Below are 22,173 nucleotides of genomic sequence, written 5' to 3'. Positions count from 1 at the left end.
TTAGATAAGGTCATTTTAAATTTAGCTTGAGGAGCTTTTAAGCATTAAGAGGTGAAATTTGTGTTTTATTTCTACGGATGTTCAAGTTAAAATTGACTTTAGGCTAGATTTTAATAATTAAATTTCATTAAAGCATTGATCTTGTATGTTAGGCATGAACGGTAACATTGCTTCCTTGGTTAGCTTTATTGTGAAAACACTTTGTACGACAGTATAAAGAATATTACACTTTGAGTCTCTCATAGCTTTAGCGATTCCAACCGTTTGAAAATCCTCACTATGTTTTGTCAGATAATACAAGGAAAGAAGGTTATTACTTCTATATTCGATTTTTCTGCAATCTTTGAAAGGTACCATTTTAAGATCCGGACTAGCTTTATTAAAATTCAAAAATCCTCTTTCTTAAGTTGAGCTATCTTAAACTTAATTTTGCTGTAGTTCATTCCGTTCAGAATCCTTAGAAATGGGGCTGTAAACTTCCAAGACCTTTAAGTATTTTTCGATTCCACTGTGCACAGCATCCACTTCTTGCACTTGCGAATGTGGCATGGTTCAGTATTACATTCCATAAATTTAAGAATGGCTAAGAATACCATTCTGTTCTTATTTTGCGGAATGCAAAAATTGGAACACAAAATTATTCATTTTGCTTCTGGAAGATCTTCCAAAAATGTTTTAAAAATAATAGTGAGACCATGTCATTTCCAGACCGGCCGCTTGGCGTTTAATGCCAATTTCCGCAGTAGCTGGTTTTATTATTTTGGCAAAATCCCGTCAAATTATATAAAGCATATTTACGCCTATAAAAGTAACTCGAAACATTTGCTTTCGGCAGCGAAAAAATCGGCAGCGATCATAATCATAGGCGATAACCACTGTGTGTTTACACTTGTTTTTTCTATGGATATCACGATGAGCCTTTCCGTCACTATGATTATGTCATAATCTCGTTTTTCACTTGTATTCGGAATTCTTGTTGCTGTGAACTTAGAACATTTATCGCAAATATCTTTTTTGGGTTTAAAGAAAGACAAATTGAATGATTCATTGAATACTTTCCGATAAATATTACGGGAAACATGTTTTCTCGCTGTCCCTACATACATTTCATATATTTTCGGAAAAGTGGTTTTTTGAACGAACAAATCTCCATAACTTGAAAACTAAATGAGATAGAACAAAACGGTTTACGCCATCTAAAAAGCACCCTCGAATTACAAAACCTGCATTTCTAACTAAATTTCGTCAAAAATGGTCTATTGAACAAGATAGAACTCGGGTGCGGGCAACGCTCATAGCTACGACTTAATATTGACGTTCTTTTGTGTTCATACAGTTTTCATCAAATCCAATGCAAAAAAAAAATCAACTTTTTATTTAATAAAGTGTATGCTAACAACCAAACATTTTTGAACGCATCCCTCATGCGTAATTGTTGTTCGATTTCACATAATTTTAAATTACGAATACAACAATGTCAACAAGTCGGTGATGGAGCTTGATGCTTTCATAAAATGTCGGTCTTCATATGCAGTGTCTTTGCGCTCATGAAGAAACGAAACGACCAATTGGTTAGACTAATACGTTTTGTTGCCTAAAAGTATGTCTCATTTCACTTCGTTCAAGGTCCACTCACATGCTCCTAAATATATTTCTTGATATTAATGTGGTATCAATTATTTACACTGCAGTTCACATAATTAATATCAGTTAAACAATTTAATATTAAGAACAACTAATGAAACTCTTTGCTTAAATATTAAAGTAAATAAATCTAATAAATCATTTTAAAATCATAAAAAAATCCATCTTAAAAAAATAAAACGAATCTTCAATTTATATTCAACAATAAAATTTAAATATTTATTAAATCCATCTTAAAAGATATATACATTTTACATATAACAAACAATTCTCCAATATGTTTTTATTCATTTTTTAAATAAATTTCTTTATATATAAACAAAAAATGCAATAAATATAATAAAACAAAAAATGAAAAAAATAAAAATAATTATAAGTCGTTCGCTGCAACGAGGACGACAAATTAACAAAAAAAAAAACACATATTAAACTTAATACTATCTGCAAACAGAGAATTTCATCATCAGTCAAAAGGACTCTGAAAAGGATGCTGGGACCCTTTTTGAAAAACATTTTAATATACGACAAATAAATTTACACAAAAACTTCACAAAATGAATGCAAGGCACTAGAACAAAGCAACATACAAAACTTCTACCTATATTGCACTTTGCATCACACACAAAAGCTGGAGACTTTGTTAAAATTTTAAATCAACAAGTTAATACCTTTTGCTGAGCTGATGATGAAACACTCTTGGTCCTGCTTCCTGCAGTATAGTGTAGCAGAAGCATTACCTCTTTTCCCTACCTTCATTATTCTTAAACATACAATATACCTACAATCATATAAAACCAATGTCTAAATGGGTCCAGGATGTCCATAGAATACAAAGTCCAGTCGAAATGTCCTGCTAGGGAATATTTATTGCATCGTCCGTCTCCCTGGATGTGTACAGTGTATACATGAACGAAATGAATGAAGGACTAGAATGTGAGGATGTAATTCTGTACAAAACCAGGTTTATGCATCCCAAAATACTTTTGGCAAACACTACAAGTCCGCCACATCACTGGAAATTGCAATGGAAACGCGTTAGAATAGATGATGGGACAGGACACAGCACACAGCTCACAGGACATCTACTGTTTCTGGACTTCATAAAGCACTATACCAACATGCCATTGCAATATTACATAGAGTCCAATGACGAGGACAATGGCGATGGCAATGGCGATGGTGACGATGGACGGTATAGTGACGGGTTGATATGGAGGGAAGGGATTTTAATATATCTACATAATTATTTACATTTCGAGATGGAAGGATGCGCGGCGCTGCTACTCTTGTTGCAACAATTGTCGTCCGAGGTACTTCTGAATCCTGATGATGCGATGTGGTCCGCAAAGCTAAATGACAAGGAGTATACCTATACTTTATATACTTATATCCCAACAACGACAAAGGTATGGCGAAGGACACAGCAGCCTCATCCAGTTGAACGATATTAATCCCTAGTGAATTGTGGCGGGAGGAACTGTTCGGGTCCATCAGTTCCACACTGTAAACGTTTGGCCAGGTGCTTGCACAATGGCACATCTCGGATGACATCACCAATAAAGACCGAAAGGAGGTACCACTGTTTCATGCCGGTTGATTGAACTTTGTAGTTCCTGTGAAAGAGAGCGAGATAGAAGAAGAAAGTCATCACATTAGGCACATTCATATAGAAACGTATAGATACAAATATAAAGGGAATGAGTTTTACTCTTGCAGTAGGTTTAGGTAGTCGAATAAGGGAAGCTTATTCACTTTTTGTTTATACAATGCTTTGAAATCTTTTGATCATTTATCGTCCCTTGCTCATCCTGATCCTGATGGTCACATGGTCAGTCTTTTGAAGAAACAAGCAAATCACATTTTCAAGTGTCCAAAATGTTCGAGGACAAAGCTTAAATCTGAAAATACCTCGTGATACAAACCTCTATAACAATGTATTTACTTATAGGGATATGCTCCACAACTTGGGTTTGATGGAATTAAATAAGGACCAAAGAAGGGGTAATATAACTTGACTAGATTAAAATGCCAAAAAAACGAACAACCAAATTTTTTCGATTTTTAGAAAAAAAGGACTAATTAATAGATTAATTAATAATGTTTCGATAAGAGACCGATCTCCTATGATTTTTGGAGCTCTGTTTTAAGTTCTGTCCAAGAGACTCAATTCTATTATTGACGCACCGACCCAAATATGAGAACAATACTCAAGTTTTGGACAAATAAAAGCTTTGTAAAATATAGCCAGATCAGAAGAGGTAAAAACTTATTACATCGTCGGAGAAAACCTAAACACAGCAATTTTGGAGATGTCAAATAAGTTATTCCCTCCACAACAAGAGGTTTGTAATGCACATACCCAGAATGCGAGCTGTTCGGTCTCCTCGATGCAAATATCACCGAAGGATAGTGGCATTAGGGGAGGGTTACTCTTTTGCAACAGTAGACAAATTTGACAAATTGGGTTTTTGAAGCGTTAAATTCTACACGGTTTTTGATTCCCCATTGAACAATGTTGTCAAGATCATTTTAGTCCATACGCGAGACAAAACGGAGCCCTGGGGCACACCAGCGTTCATTTTGTATATATCAGATTTGAACTCTTCCAAAACTACTTGAACGGCTCAAAAGGTAATTTCTAACCCAACAAAAAAGAAATTCATCAATACAAAGGCACGCTTTTTAGGTAAAAGAGCTTGATGCCTAACTCCACCTTTGAAATATCAAGTGCAATAATCTTACTTTCTTCAAAACGATGTAAAGATTTGTTCCGATGTTCGGTGAGTTAAACCATGAGATCCCAGTGGAACTATTCCTACGAAAGCTTTACTCTCGGATATTAAGAAGCTTTCTTTCTTCAACATATTTCTTATGCTCGAAATGTATTAACGTTTCGATGACCTTGGAAAGAAAGGACGTAAGTCCAATAGCACGATAGTAAGAGAGTGATCATGATTCTACTTTTTTGTGACAGGCAGGACAAATACTGTTTTAAATCCACTCGGAAACAGATCTGTAGAAAAGGTCAGATAGAAAAACTCACGCAGTGGTCTTACCAGCGCTGAAGAACACCTCTTCTGAACAACAGCAGGGATATTATCAGGGCCAGCGGATCTCTGTATGTTAAGAGTTTTTAGTACTTAAGCAACAGTAAGATAATAAAATCGTTAACGCTTCTAAGAACCGGAGGACTCAGGTCACTCTCTTTTGTATCGCCGAATTAACAGCAAACTGTGCTGCGAAGAAATCGGCTTTATCAATCGAGCTTACAAAAGGAGTATCATTGCAAACGATTGAATGACAATGACCTAGTGTTGCGCACAATTTTTACAAATTACCAGACATTTTTGCTGAATCTGGAACGTTTTATAGTATTTTTTGCCGTATTTTCTGGCCAGACAAAAATTAAAACCGTTACAGGTCTTTCTAGCTTCTTTGAACTTACAGTGGTGGTCCAGTATAACGAAAGCCGAACACTTGTTTCGTGCTTTCAAGCTTGCTTAGTTATGTCCTACGTATTCGTCTTCGTTTATGTTGTAAACAGTTGCTTTGTTCGCTATGCACAAAACTGTAACGTCCCATTTTTGTTGTTTTACGTTTTTTGGCGTCTGGAATATTTGAAATGGTTTCTCAGTTTCATGTCTGATGCTGAACAAGAAAGTTCTGCAAGATGTCTTCACGCAAACGTCTTACAATGGAGGCAAAAATTAAAATCATTGATTTCGAAGAAGTTTGGAATTCCAAAGTCTATCATTTTTTTTTTTTTATAATAAGCGCACACTCAAGGGGATATATTACCCTTATTATGTAGACACAGTGTGAGCACTAGGAAAGGGAGAGAGGGGTTGAAAGGAGATGTCGGTGCACATTGGTTTTGAATTCCTGAATATTGCAATAGCTGGGAAAGACAGAGTGTGGCAAGGCATTCCACATTCGCATAGTACGGCTAAAGAACGAATCTCTGTACTTGACAGTACGACCGAAGATGGGCTCGAGGGTATATTGATGAGCATTCCTAGAAGCGCGAGTATTAAGGTTGAACTGTTTAAGGGGAGGAATGCAACTGGCTATTTCTCTAGAGCATAAACCATTAAAATAACGGTAAAACAGGGTGACACAAGAAACATTTCGACGATGTTCAAGTGACGTAAATGATCTTATGATGGTAATATCACCAATCAATCTAAATGCTCTACGTTCAATACTATCCAAGAGGCTTAAGTAAGTTGTAGGAGCACCGGCCCAGATATGGGAGTTATACTCAAGCTTTGGACGTATATAAGTCTTGTAAATAACAGCCAGATCAGAGGGGGAGAAAAACTTCTTGCAACGCCTTAGAAAACCCAAACATCTTGCGGCATTTTTGGCGACATCGCGTATGTGATCGTTCCACAAAAGGTGGTAGCATATGCACTATCAAGAAAAATTAGAGATAGGTTCTTAAAAATTTGAGAAATACAAACAGTGGATTTTTTTTTGTCGATCATTAAAGAAGGGTGAATATCCAAAAATGGAAACCGCATTGTACAATTGGGTTATTGCCCAACGTGAAAGTCATGTTCCTATTAATGGTAACATTTTAAAGGATAACGCATTGCAGTTTAAAAATAAGTATCACCACTGTAAATTCACATCAAACAGGGGTTGTGGCTAGCAAAATTTAAAAAGCTTTCATCGAGGGCAAACCTTTTCAAACCATTTAAGAAGAAATTTGCTCAAAAAATTAAAGAAAATAAGCTCACCTATAATTCAATTTTCAATGCAGATGAAACTATATTATATTGGAAAATGCTACCAAACACTACATATTATGTTCCCTGGTAGAAAAATGTCCGAGGAACGCCTTACTTTTCTCGCGTGCTCAAATGCTACAGGTTAAAAGAAAATAAATCCCCTCATCATTGGCTAATCGAAAAAACTAAGGACCTTTAAAAACAAATCTCTACCCGTTTACTACGCACCTACTTACTTAAGTTACTAAACTCCGTGTTTTTTTAGGTTGAAGAATTTTTAAGATACCAGAAACTTCCTTTAAATGCTTTATTAAATTTGGACAATGCTCCTAGTCATCCACCAGAAGAAAAGCTAATAAGAGAAACGGATGACAAAATTTTGGTGGTGTATATGCCAAAAAATTTTACACCTTTAATCCAGCCCATGGACCAAAATGCCATGCGCATGACTATGCTCTTTTATAGACACAGCTTGCTTAGCAAAATTATAAATTTCAGAAGGGCATAATCAATGCTCTAAAAGATCTTAATCCTTTCATGGGAAAAAGTATCCGCGGTGGTGCTTCACAAGAGCTAGAAGAACATTTTATCTCCAAGTTCAGATGAGGAATTTGGTGAGGAGGACGATATTCCTCTATCAGCTCTCCGTAGTCAAAACGATATGATCGTTGTAGAAAATAAGGTGGCTCTTATGAAAAACACAATTTTAAAATGCAAAAACTGTTTTTTAAGCTATGTATGAAGTCTTACATAATTTTTTCACACTGAATTCACTACACATGATTTGGAGTCCTGGAATTATGCAGATCGATTAACCCTTGAACCTGAAATTATTGATAGCAACACTGTTGAAGAAATCGAAATTGTGGATTATAATAGTGATGGAAATGCTAGCTCAGAAACTGAAGTTCAAAGAATCAGTCATTACAAAGCAGAACATAATAGAATTCGAAACTTTATTGCTTTAGTTCTAACGGGATCTTACCAACGCGAGTCTCGCTTAATGCCAAAACAGCTGGTCTTTTGGTAATAGTATAGGACGTATGTAGAATGGACATTTTTCCTAAGAATGCGAATGTGGCTATACTGAATACAAAACTTAAGTTTAAAATCAAGTAGAGTGGAACCAGTACTTTAAATTGATAAGTTTACCAAAATTTATTCTTTGATTTCGAAAGAAAAGTTAGTAAAATGAACTTATTTTTACATATTTTATCGAACATTTCAGGTGGTAACTTGGCTTTAAACTTTAGTTATGTTTTAGTAATTGTATCGCTTTGTTCGATTTTCGAGTGTCCACTATCGTAAATAGCAGATTTTGACAGATATGATTTACAAAATGAATCATGGTCTACAAGTACAATATAATTGGGTTGAAAATTGGAAACTTAAAGAACCAAGTAGTTTTAACTATATTTAACCTTAAACTCCTCCAGCCTGATTCAAACTTTTATCAAAACAAATATAAGAACAATAGTTCTGAGGTGCAAGTCTAATTACCTGTAATCATTGCATTTGAAGACTTAAGTCGTTCAATACTTTTAATGAGCTTTTAGGTAACAACTAATTAATTTTCGTTTTACTATTTTTGGTATTAGGCCAAAAAAATTGTTCAGAAACATGTGAAACATAAAATGATAGAAAAATACAATGCAACTTACATCCTTCTTGTAACAAAAATGTATTCCCATGAAATTCATAAAAGTTTTTATGATTCCATAAATTAAGTGAAACCATCACGGCATTCCACATCACATCCCTCTCATCATATAAAACTTTGACAAGAAAACAAGATGAAATGGTAAACAAACTTTGAACTAATCCCATTTCATGCACTGGAATAGATACTGAAAACCTATCCTGACAATGACCCAAAACTCCATATAACTGAGGCTAAAAACTTCAATTTCGGTTGTAATATGTCTGCACAATCATCATCATACACGAAGTAAACGAGTACGAGTACACTTCTAGAATTACAGGACCAAATGAGAATTCTGAATATTAGAATTGAAACTATTTTGTGCATTGTTGCATTTTAAAGGACTCGTTGAGTTGATTCAAGTTTGGGTTGGTTGGTTTGGGAGTGAGAACTTTTCATCAGAATTTATGTATCGAAACTGATTAGACGACAAAGCACTCCTGACACATCCAGCCAAAATATTCACATCCTTCCTTACCTCAACATTATGCCATAGTTCGCCATCACCAGTCATGCATGTGCTATGCTGTTATAATATTTTGGACAGTTCCGTTTTGTTGGCCAAAGTTTTCATCAGATGATATGATGATAGGTCGATGTGGCAGAGGTACTCTGGGTAGGGTAGTGTAAATAAAATTATGCATATTCCAGGATTACCACAAAACCGACACGGTTACACTATACAACAAGTCTCGGTATATGTGGAAATATACAATTTACTTGTTATCTCATGAGGAACAGTCAGTATACAATGCTTTGGCAATTGTTAAGAGGAAGATAACATTTTACAAAAAACGGAAAACCTATTAAAATCTCTAGAGTGGTGTCCAAGGACTCACATTGTATCATTTGTAATATAGCAACATCGCACCCGAGTGTTCAAAAACTTCTAGTTCTAGGTATAAAACCGAATAATGTAACTATATACACATGTTGAGGGTGTAACACCCGTCACTTTTGCTAGACGTAAAATTTTAACAGTTCGAAAAGTTTTTGAAAAAGTTTTCTCTTGGTGGTGAACAGCAGCAGTTGAGGTAGGTATTCTGCAATTGGAAAGTCTTTTTTTGTTGTTATTGTTGTAATTGTTGGATTTGAGTGTTATACCACTGCTGCAAAACAAGTTGAAATAAAAATGATTTTAAAATGTTTGAACTTCGAATGAACTTTAGGAATTACTATAGGTACTCGTACCTACTCATTGTCCCGAACTTCATCTCATGTATTTCGAAGTGAGTAAAAGTTTGACTTGGTTATTCGAAGTGCTTAGAAATGTACTTGGACTTGGAAGTGCAATGTTAAAGGTGAATTTCACCAAATATGGTATTCGATGCTGATACTGGGATGATTTGACTCTGCATATTGCAGCATTAGTCAATGTTTAAGGAAGATTATAAAGCTCCTCCATCCCTGAAATTACTCGCACACAGGAATAGTTGAGAGTTGTAAGTTACTAGGCCCTGATTGTCAACGGACTGTTGTTTAGTTTACTCATTTTTAAAATGAATTAATTTATTTTACAAGTTTGCACTCAATATAATTCTTTTGCTTGAAGGACCGTCTGGCTTGTGCATTTTAACAAAAAAAAAAAGAAAGTTATTTGATGTTATTAATGAGTTAAGTGTGAATGATTTTGAAGCCAAATAAGATCTTGAGAGCTATTTACTCAATAAAGCGTCTTGCACGGAAGAAAAACTTAAAGATTTCGAGTTTTAAATTGGTCGTTTAAGGTATTTAATTTATTTAGACTTTGTTTGTATATGAAAATTCAACTTTAAATCTTTAAAATTGAATTTAAGTTTGGATTTAAGTCAAAATGGTTTAGTTTATAAAGCACAAATGATAAAATGAAGTTTGGCTTCAGGGAGTTGATGAGAAACAATTTCGCTCAGATGTGGTCGGTCGTTGAAACGTCTTACAGAGCTTAGCGTACAGAACAAGAGAAGAAGAACGAAAAGTTTACGTGGCGATAATAAAATGAACGTTAAATTTGGAAAGCACAATCTTCGGAAACGATTAAATAAATCATCGACTCTCCTGGGAGGGCAAACAGATAAAGGAAAGCTTTTTTCGATCGTTTCCAACGGCATCGTAAAAAATTATCCACTCTTAAAGCACTTTCTTTTTTTGTTAAATCAAATCTTTCACGTAAACAGTATGGAATAGTGAGAACTAGTGACAACAAACTTTTTCCTTGCTATGGTATTCTTCAAAAAGCAAAACAAGGCTATTTAATCCCGAGTTAAATTCTGTAACGGAAATCTTAGCTGAAATTAACTTGCTAAATCTTTTAAAACAAACAGCTAAACACTTATTGTGGTATTTGAATAAGGTACTAGAAACATTAAATGAAAACGAGTGCAGGTCCTTAGAATTTGTATAAAAATGGGGAGGTGATGGTTCGCAACAAAAACGCAATTCAAGCAAAAAAAAAGAAAGCAGTTCCGATTCAGACGCTGATATCTTTCGAAGCCATTTGTGACCTTGCGTTTGTTTTGTAGTTCAACCAACATAATATTTGACAAAATCCAACGCCATTCTCACCACTTTATTGCAGTGCCATAAAAATCATAGTTTTGTAAAAGAATATCTTGATATAACCCAAAGTGAAACAGCTGATCTTGACCATAGAAGGCGATATAACATTTGAAAAAAAAACACACGTAAGCTTTTACACAGGCTGATAGAACAGTGTGCAACGTGAAAAACAAAACAAAATCTACAATGAAGTGTTATATTTTCGGACTATTTTTCTAGAAGAAAATTAGTTGATAAAGATGCGGTAAAATTTAGATTGTCAGTTTTAGATGCAAGGTTACATTTTTTTGAAAGCATCATCTTGTTTACAAGATTCCATTCAAAAGTTAGCCGATAAGAACTTTTTCAGAAAAAATTATTCTTGAAGAAAGACAAACCTGGTTTCGGGGACACTAATGATGGGAGCACAAGACGAAGGTTTTTCAGCAATCCAGACCTGTTCCCTGAATTAATTGGTGTTGATTTGCAACTTATATTTAAATTTGAAATCATATTCGAAGTTCTTTCTAGTGGATTTGAAAAAGGTGCTCCAACATTTAAAGCATTTGCTTTTGAAACGCAAAAGTTGTTTCTTGAGCATTACCCGTTTTATTCCATGACTCCAACGATGCATAAAAATATTATAGATATACCAGAAGTTATTCAAAATGCTCTTTTACTTATTGGGGAAGCACGGAACTATCATTTCAGGTTGTACCTGTTAAATTTTAAAAGAAAGTTTTCAAAGATGGAATGCAATTTGGATGTACTTAACAGGTTATAAAAACTTTATAAGCAGTAGGAAATTATAAGTGCGTTTTGTTTGTATTCCATATATAGTACAGTGAGAAATGGCCAATCTGGCAGTAGCCAGATTTTTGTATTCAAAAATTGGTACAACTGAAAAAATATCCGTCAGAATAGTAATAAACAAACACACAAATAGAAGAAAGTTTCGTGAAAATCAAAAGTTAAAATTAACTTAGCAATAAAAAACTAACTAAAACTAATAAAATGGACAATTTTCAAGAAGAAATGTTAAGAAAACATCGCGTAATTAAGATTCTATAAAAAAATATTAATTTAACAATTACTTCAAGGAGGGGCTTGTTCGTAGACTTCTACATTAAAATGTGGTGTTAAAGCGAGCTTGAAGATCGCCTATACCTGAATCGAGTTGAAATGATCTTGATTGGCCTAGATTCCGGTCGGGGATCGGAGTTGAGTCAAAATGTGCGAAGAAAAACCTGTATGGAGGAGTTGGTTTTACAGATAATGCGTTATGGTATTTGCATTTTTGTGTAAAAAGAACAGTTTTGGTTTAATCAAATTAAAAAAAAAAATTGCACATGGAACAGGTAGCATATTCTTATATGGTGCTAAACTATTTAGTTTTTCATTGTTTAACACGAATCAAACTATCTCACTTGCACTTCATAAGAAACAGCGAAACACCATTTGCATTTTAGAAAGTGCTGTCAAACTTAATCATTTTTAAATCTTCTTGTGCGGTGAAGATTTATTTAATCTAAACTGAGATAAACCTTTAGTGGAAACATAGAAAAACATAAAAAACGTTTGTCTTGCAAAATAAGCCCAGTTAGTCCATTTTTACAAACAAAACTAAATAATATCAACAGTAATAGACATGATTGCAAATGCACAACTACTCAACGAACACAGCCATCGAGATACAAATGCAATATCAATCGTACCAACATTTAAGAACGAAATCACATAAGATCCATTCGAGAGTCGTATAAATGTCAAAAACCCATCCATAGTAAGATTTTACTCTAACTTTTATCAGTGTTATTCATACTATGGATACTGTTTTTGTTATTCGTGTAAAATCCTACTATACTATGGATAGATTTTCCAATAAAACACGAATTGTATATAATTAAATTTTTCATAGTATGTTTAGGTTACTTTTTAGTTCATATTAAGTTTTCACTGAGTAACTTTAAGTTCCAAATATTTATCCCGTCCGAATTTAACAATTAATAAAATATGAACAAAACATATCGAAAATACTGTATTTAACCTTTATTCGATAGAAATAACTTTTAAACTCTTTAGCGGCTGTTCCAGCCAAGTATCAATTCATTAAGACAAACAAATATTTTTCAACTGTTTTTCGACGCAAATATATGCAACGATGCAAAGTAAAGTTTTTGCTTGGATGTTATTTATGTTTCATTTTTAGTTAAGTGAAGTTCAAATAACCATAGTTTCGAAGCAAGATATTAATGTTGTAGTTTAGTTTTGTTTTTAAAAAGGTTCCTTCTTTATTAAAAAGAACTAAAAAATGACACTAAGTCACTTAAAAATGATGTTCCGACGAGATTGACACTAACAACTTCAAATAACCTTCAAAATTTCGGATTGTCTTTTTTTTTGTAGTTCAAAAATTTTTTGAGATTTTTTTCCGAAATGTTCAAGGCATTAAACCAATTTTTAAGTGTTTTTGAGAATGAAATCTTTCAACAATGGGCCTTTCAATACTCGAACAATCGAACCTACTTGACTAGAATCTTAATAAAATATTTTTAGCTAGAAGTCTCCGTGCGTTCGTCCGTACGTTCGGGAAGCTTTTTATCTTCGTTCATATCTCAAGAACCATTGCAGATATCGACTTCAAATAGAGAATATTGTTATGCAGATAATAACACATTTACAAAAAAAAACTCTAAAAAAATTTAGTGTGCTATTTTTTACTATAACAATTTCAAAAAAGGGAAAATTAAGGTCAAAATATCCCACGAACAAAAAACGCTAGCGACTTGAATTAAATTTTGTATTACAAAGTGTTACGTGTCACCTCTGATATTTTTACGAATGATCTTATCATAAAAATAATTGTATGCAACCAGGAATAATGTTTTTGACATCTTTAAAAATTTTAAGAAAAATCAAATTGAGATTAAAAAAAAAATTAAAAAATTTAAACGTTACTAAAAGTTGAATAAAATTGATTTTGACTAAACATCTTTTCAAAAATTAAAGACATTAACTTTAAACTAATTTTATCTTTTAAAAAAAATTGTTTTCAACAAGTCAGTCAATGATTGAATTCTGTGATAAATTTTCTTAAAAAAATCCAATCTCTATTTTGCTAAACAAAGCACATAAAACAATTCAAAAAATTCTTTTTAAATTAGTAAGAATTGGTCATTATGCAAAATATCTCATTTTTGTATTTATTTTTGGGGGCCTTAGAACATACACATGTTAAAATAAAATACCGTTAAAAAAAAATAGAAAAAAAAAATATTTGTTTTATTCCAAATTTACTCGTATGTTTTTATTCAAAAATGAATTTGTTTCAATGTAGTTCTTGGTTGTGCTCAAATGTTGTAATCAAAAACTTTGATTTTTTAAAGTAAGAAAAGAATTAAAAAACTACTGTGATTTAAGAAAATGTAGTTTTGAACATAAAAGTTACTAAAATTGGATAAGTACAAGGTCGCAATTTTTAAAAAATTGTAAAATGATTAATAAAATCTCTCACAAATTTTTCAAACCATGATTAATTTTAAATTTTACAAAACATCCTTCACACTTTGTACAAAAAAGCATTACCGTTTCTTAAGAAAGCTTCAGCCTTATTTTTAAGAGTTAAACAAAATTCTGATCAATAAACTACACCATAGCTTATGAAATTCACCTTTTAACCTTCTTGACTTGTTCCTAGAAAGTGCATCAATTTATTTAAGTTTCTTTTTTGTGGCAATTATACAATGCAACTAATTTTAAAAATTTATGAATAAAAAAAGTTTAAAATTGCGAATCAAAGCAAAGTGACTGCTGGAAGAAAAACTGCACAGAAATAAAACTTATTCAATTTGATGTTCGGTGCAATGATGCTCTCTTCTCCGCCTGCAGTTCATGTTCAAGACGCAGAACGGGGTAACTTTAAATTGAAACGTTTTGTTTTAAAGGCAAGGATTGGTAAGGGATGAAGATGACAAACTGGAATGGTAGTAAAAATCTTTATTACTGGCGTCAAGGACTCGGAAAAAGAGAACATCTACATTTTTCTGTGTAAATATAACGATGATTTGGACAATGATGATTGCATTCTTTTGCTATTCCTTAAGGAAACAAAGAGACACAGGAAAGGATATCACATACTCTTTATATACATAGCTAGGCTAAAGCTATAAGGTATTCGTATAACTATGATGCAACAGATGAAACTATACTGACAACAAATTTACAGATGAGTTAGCATTTTGTTATAAAAATTTTTGATTGGAAATCATTTTATTGTTTCGATTCGAAGAACGAGGATTTGTTATTACTTAATATTCAAAAATACCTCCCTCATTCGGTAGGTACACCATTTAGATGGCAATGTGGAAATCTATATGCAGTTGCAGTTCGAGAAACTGAAACATACCAGAATGCATATATTCCAAATGGAGAAAATGACGACAAGTATTAAAATAAATGATCAATAAGAAATTTTATGTTGGATTTTTGTTTTGTTTTTGATTTTATATTGTTTCCCTTTTTTAAGTCGTTTCAATTTCAATGTGTAACTAACCTTAGAATTTCTTGCCAGTCAGGTTGTGCACCTCTATTGCCAGGACGTGCAGCATGTAGACGACATGGTTCTTCCAGGATACATGCCTTTGGACCGAATTCCCTGATGATTTCTTTTTCTGCAACGATTGCATCAGCTGCTGTTTGTGAAAGGTATATTTCTGATGGTAAATCGCGCTTCATTCGTGCGCGGTAGGTTGCTATAAAAAAAGAGAGAACATAAAATTATTATATCTGCATTTCATTTCCATTTTCAGAAAAAAAGGACACAAAAAAGAATATTGATTTTGGGAAACTTCGAATGATCGTAATAAACTATTTGGAAATCCTTAAGAGGTTGTAGTATTTTTAAACAGAGCTTTGTTATGTTTTCCATTGGAAGCATTAAAAATAGTTTCATATTGATACTTAAAGCGTTTATTTTAGTAACATGCTCACCATGCACTTATTTTAACCAGGAATTCACGAAAACATTGGAATAGGAAAATTAAATTAATCATTGAGAAGAAAAAGTGAAACCATTCCACAATTTAGTGGAATAAAAATAAAAAAGCAGGAGTGTAATGGCCTGAATTTTAACTGAGCAAACAAAATTAAATTCTAATTATAATAAAATGCCATGTTTGCATTTGTTTGTTTGTATTATTTGAATTAAAAATGGAACATAAAACAAAATGTGTGGAAAGAGGAAAACATTCCACCCCATTTATCAGTAAATTCCGGACTTAGTTTTAAGTCTTTAAAAATGGTGAAAAAAATGTCGGTTACACTTACTCATTTTTTTGTGTACCCCAAAACTCCGTGGTCTTATTTGCAAACAATAATAAGCACAAAATCAAGGAGATATTACTACCCTTATTATGCAGACACAGTATGAGCACTAGGAAAAGAAGAGAGGGTTTGAAAGGAGATGTCGGTGCACATTGGTTTTGAATTCCTGAATATAGCAATGACTAGGAAAAACAGAGTGTGGTAAAGTATTCCACATTCGCGTAGTACGGCTAAAGAACAATTCTCTGTATTTAACAGTGCCGCTGAAGTTGGACTCAAGGGTATACTGATTCCTATAAGCGCGAGTATTACGGGTGTTCTGTTTAGGGAATGCAACTGGCTATATCACTAGAGCATAATCCGTTAAAATAACGCTAAAAGACGGTCAGACAAGAAATCTTAAGACGATGTTTAAGCGAAGTAAATGATCTTTTGATGATAGTATCATCTATCAATTTAAATGGTCTACGTTCAAAACTATCTATCCAAGAAGCTTTAGTAAGTTGCAGGAGCACCAGCCCAGCCATGGGAGTTAAGTTTTGTAGATAACAGCTAGATCAGAAGGGGTGAAATAATTCTTGCATCGCCTAACGAAAACCAAACATTTTTGGCGACATCGCGTGTGTTATCGTTCCACAAGACGTGGTTGGTGACACACATACCGAAAATATCGAGGTGTTCTGTCTCATGGGGGGGTATATCTCGCTTTAACGATAGAAGACAGTATTGGGTTTTGAAAGCATTAAATTCCACGCCATTTTTCAATCCCTATTGCACAATTCTGTTTAGGTCGGAATTTAATGTGCTTATCATATTTTGTCGTTGCAGTTCCGTTCCGAAGAAGAGGAATGTGAGTCTGAAAACGAATATGAAAATCTAAGAGCCAGTTTACACGATCCCGAATCAGCGGTTTTGCCGTATCGTCGATTTAACTGTATAAGCCAGTGTCAATATAATTTAAATGAGTAGGTATATTCAGACGATACGGCGTTTAACTGTATACGGTAAAATTACCGATTAGGTCGATTTTGTCATTCGGTTTTGTTTCTGCAAATCGTTTTCGGTCGTACGGTAAAAAAAACGATTCGGCTCATCGCATCGTGGCAATGTATTTATAGACAGTGCGTTCAGACGATTCGATATTTTGACCAATAGTGCGTCATTTTTCGTCTGGGCTAGTGTCAAATAATTTATTGGTAGTATACAGTCGTAGTGGGCGTAGGGTTGAGTACGTTGTTCGGTAAAATTACCGTACCGTCTGAACACTCCAACCGAAAGACACCGAATCGAGAAAATATCCAATACAGTGAAAATATCAAACCGTGTGAACGGGCTCTAAGAGTACTTTCGTTAGCGAAACAATGTATTGGATTAGATTTTGCAGATATAGGAGATCATTAACAAAAATGAAAAAGAGTGTTGGAGATAGAGCAAAACCCTGGGGCACACCAACATTTATTTTATGGGTTTCAGACTTGAATCCATCCAATACTACTTGTATTGAAGTGTAATTTCTAATCCAATGAAGCAGAGATTCATGAAAACCCAAAGCACGCATTTTCGAAAAGAGAGCCTGATGCCAACCCTATCAAATTCTTTTGAAATATCTAGTCCAATAATCATACTTTCTCAAAAGCGATATAAAGATTTGCTCCACTGTTCGGTGAGATGAACCATGTGATCAATATTGGACCCATTGCTTCGAAAGCCGCGTTGTCGGTCATAAAGGAGCTTTCGATCTTCAAGATATTTCTTGAGCTGATAATTAAGTGCAATCGGTTGGTAATTATAGGGCGATGAACATTCGCATTTTTTTGGGGATGAGCTGGAAAAATGCAGTTTTCCATCCTCTCGAAACGAGATCTGAGGAGTAGAAAAGATGAAAAAGCTTACGCAGTGGTTTTGCAAGCTAAAACTAATAAAAACAAAATTCTTTTAAATAAAAGAATACAAACCTCAAAAGTTCAATCAGACTTTCATTTAATATTCATTCTAACACCTGAATTTTTGCTGTTAATTGTATAGAACAATTGATCTTCAACTTTGGATTATGAAACAATTTTTGTAGGAACACATGAGCTTGATTTTTCAAACAAATTTAATTGAATTTGATGTAAAATTGAATTAAAATAAAATGCATGACTGGGTCGCATGAAATTAGTCCTGCCTCCAAAGAGTTTGTTTTAAAATTGTACGAGTACGTATAATTTAAGCTTTAAAAATATACCAGCAGCCTTCGAAACTTTAATTTCTGAAAAAAAACATTAATTTTTGAAGAAAAAAACGTGAAGTGCAGATAAAGAAAGAATAATTGTACTTAACAGTACATCTTAAATTGGTCTAGAGGTTAAACTGATGAGCATTTGAGTTTAATTGTTGAAGGGAGGAATGCAACTGGCTATTTCACTAGAGAATTGCTTACGAAAATATTGATACCTTTTTAGAGCTCTCTTTTGAATTCTGTCCAAGAGGCCTAAGTAAGTTTTGGGTACGCCTGCCCATGTATGCGAATTGTACTTGAGTTTGGAACGAACAAAGGCTTTATACATTTTAACTAAATCAAAAGGGGTACACAAATTTTTCCATCTTTCGAATTACCCTGACCATTTATCAGCATTTTTGACGATGTCAAATATGTGATCAGTCCACAACAAGTGGTTAGTGATGCACATACCTAGAACTGAAAGCTGTTCAGTGCCCTCGATGCAAGTGCCACTCATTGATAGTGACATTGGGAAAGAATTAAGCTTTTGAGACAGTAGGTTTGAGTTTTTGAGGCATTCAATTCTACACGGTTTTTGATACGACGTTGGACAATGCTGTCAAATTTAGAATTTAATGAGCTTATAATAAGCTACCGTTGGCAGTCCACATCCGATGAAAGGATGAGAATTTTAAAACGAATATGAAAAGCTGAAGGTACTGTCATCAGCTAAACAATTAAGTGAGTTAGAAGTTTCAGGCAAAAGATCATTTATGGAAATAAGGAAGAATTTCGGAGAAAAAAGGGAGCCCTTGGGCACACCCGCGTTTAATTTGTAGATATCAAATTTGAACCAGTGCAACACTGTTTAAATTGAACCTTCGAAAGGTAGTTTCTAATTTAATAAAGAAGAGATTCATCAATACCAAATACACACATTTTTGATAAGAGAGCTTGATGCCCAAGTCTATCAAATGTCTTGAAATATCAAGTGCATTAATGTTACTTTCTCCAAAACGATGTAAGGATTTATTTCACTGTTCAGTATGAAATATCATGAGATCAGTGGACCTATTGCTACGAAAGCCTTACTGCCGAATCTTTAGCAGCTTTCATTCTTCCAGATATTTCTTGAGCTGAAAATTGATCATCGTTTACATGACCTTGGAAAGATAAGACGAGAGGCAATTTGATGTTAGTTAGAGTGGGGAATAGGATTCACCTTTCTAAGGTACAGTATGGATAAATGCTGTTTTCCATCCACTTAAACATAGGCCTGTAAAATTGGACAGATGGAAAAGCATAATTAGTGGTTTTGCCAGCGTTCAAGACCACCTCTTCGGAAAAAATGCAGGAATACTATCTGGGCCAGCGGATTTGTGTATGTCAAGATCAAAAGCAGATTCCCCCCATATAATCACTTACGCTTTCAAGTAAAGGTATAATCATGATAGTCATGACGCCAACAGTGCTGCAAGCCAAATGTGAAGTAAAAATATTATTGAAATCGGTTGAATAATTCTTAAGAAAACGAAATAAAGTTTCTTTCTGCAGCAATACAAAATTATTATTTTGAATTGCAAAAAATTTAAGCTCAGAAAAAAAATAGAGAAAATTTAATAAAAATCTATCGGTTAGTTTTTGATAAAATTCGAATTTTCGAGTTTTGACAAATAAATTGGTACACAGTTATTTTTAGGCTTGAAGAAAATAGAAAAAGTGCCTCACGCAAATCGACTCAAAACCATAATTCCCAAGTTTGAATTCAATCGAATAAATGTTTTGAATGTATGGGCTTGGATAGACACACACATGAACGACATAATCGGGAGATATACATTTTGACTAAGGTCAGATTTGATTTGAATCTCTAGGTTATAATCCAATAGATCAATTAAAAAAGCCTCCTTTCAATCTTTTTGAAAGTTCCTTCTGTATCTTCTTATGTTAACATCTGTATAACAAAATGTATATGAAGTCCTACGAACTTACGAACGTACTTTCATGCATACACAGACATATCTCCCTAAATATCTTTTATTTAGATTCTTGGTCAAACAAAGAAGAAATATTTCATATACGCCACAATGGCATTCGAATGAATAAAATATTTGATCTCTTGTCAAAAATCTTCTATACGACCAATAGTTTTAATGTAAATATAAATACATATATGTAAACATTTTAAGATGTTTTGTAGGTCAGTTCTATTTGAAATTCAAATAAAATAATTTTGTTTAGTGACTTTTGAAGGATAAAGTGACGAAATTATTGAAATATATTAATTCCAAAAATTAACTAAACTATAAACCAGTATTTTTTAATTAATAAAGATAAACAAAAAACTGAATATATAAACATACATATTATGGTCTAAGTACTTTTTCATTAGCATTTTACATATCTGATAGAAATTATCCATTTACAACTGAATAACTCGTATTTTCTAAATTATTTTTCTTTTTCACCTCAGGAATTTCATTCAAAACGACACGATAAATGAAGGCACAACGACGACGTTTGACACACCAACGAACGCCCCGTATATGTTTACATTTCGTAAGCCACTCACGTACATCGCACCTAGATTTGTATATAAAATTTATATAAATTCATATTCTTTAGTCACCGCAATTTCGAATCGAATAAATAATTCTGCATAAATATTAACTTAACTGGCCAACAAAAGGCCAGCAATATTTAAATTTTTGAAAGTCAATTTTACAACAGCAACCAAAATATAAAAACTGACCGACCTACCGCTACCTAACCAGTTCAATTTATTGTCCACAATATAGTTTGGACATTGCACTCTTTTACAGATATTGAATTGAGGTCATGGTTTTACTTCTTATTTTATTCCGTCACATTATAAAACAATAAAAAGATAATAACACACGTTCGACATAAAATGCACCAAGTTTCAATTGTTTTCGTTTCCCAACAACAAAACAATAAAAATAATTGTTAGGTCTTATAAGTACTAACCTGGATTCAAAGAGTATGCCAACTTCTTGGCAAATTGTGACAACCGCACCGAAAGTACTATCACTGGAAATCCAATTAACTGAACCGGAAGTTCAAACAGTGGATCCGGTTGCTGAGCAAACACTTCATCCATCATGTCGAGGAAGAATATGAGTAAAATCACTATGGCAGGGAGTGAAAGTGATAGAATCGTTGACATCCTCATTTTTATTTCGATTTTTGGTTACAAAATAAATTAAACAAAATAAAAATTATAAATTCACTGCTATTAGGATATGTAAATTTATTTTGGCGGTTGGTGTAGGTTTTATTTTTTATTTCCACACTTGAACTGATGACGGTGTGTTAATTGGCTTTTTTACGTTAGGTTCATATGAAGGATATTTATTTATTTTTCATCACAGAAAAACTCTTCTTTTCGAAAATCTAATTTGCATCACAAAGTATTGACACTGCGGTGAGTGATTTTAAATTAACGTTTGATAAAAATTCACGGCTGTTTTTTTTCCGAAATTTCAAATTATTAATTTTTATACGACTCAGAAACTCTTACACTGCACAAGTTGTTCGTTCTCACTTGCGATATCGTTATTGACTAAAACCAATTTTACAACGGAGGCTAACTTCAAAAGTGCGCTTTAGGCCAAGGTGGGGGGGACAAAAGACTCTGAGACTACGACAACTTGGCTAAACAAAAAGTATCTTCTATCGGTCACTATACGATACGACTATATGGATGGAATATCTGTGAGTAGTGAAAGTGAGCTTGAAGATACACAAATGAATTCTTCCATCATCGAAGGCAGCCATTTAAAGTTAAAGGTGTTACGAAATTAACAGTTTTTGTGAGGCAGCCATTAATGTGTGTCTTGGATGAAGTTGACTGTCGGTTATACCTAGTTATCATTGTGTTAAAGAAAACACAGACTAAGTGGCTTTACTGTGGCTTAAGCTACGTTGTCATGTGGTATGCCAAAACCTCTATTTCCTGACTTTTTCCCGGTCGTTTGGTGGTGGTGACGATGCGATGGTAGGTAGGTTGATAATGCGGATTGGTACACGTACAC

The 22,173-nt window shown here is 33.6% G+C and overlaps 1 protein-coding gene across 1 annotated transcript; it reads right to left on the bottom strand.

Moving 5' to 3' along the window:
• Positions 1 to 1,891: 1,891 nt before the first annotated feature.
• On the bottom strand, positions 1,892 to 21,818 carry LOC129939605 (uncharacterized). The gene is made up of 3 exons (XM_056047679.1): positions 21,107 to 21,818; positions 15,146 to 15,344; positions 1,892 to 3,257 (listed from the first exon to the last, which is right to left on the bottom strand). The coding sequence occupies exons 1-3, from the start codon at positions 21,309 to 21,311 to the stop codon at positions 3,092 to 3,094; spliced, it is 570 nt and encodes a 189-aa protein (XP_055903654.1). The 5' UTR covers positions 21,312 to 21,818; the 3' UTR covers positions 1,892 to 3,091.
• Positions 21,819 to 22,173: the final 355 nt, after the last annotated feature.

This window comes from Eupeodes corollae, chromosome 1, assembly GCF_945859685.1.
Source record: "Eupeodes corollae chromosome 1, idEupCoro1.1, whole genome shotgun sequence".
NCBI classification, from domain to species: domain Eukaryota; kingdom Metazoa; phylum Arthropoda; class Insecta; order Diptera; family Syrphidae; genus Eupeodes; species Eupeodes corollae.
Note: the sequence above shows the minus strand (reverse complement) of the source record. Positions and strands in the feature narration are given on the sequence as shown.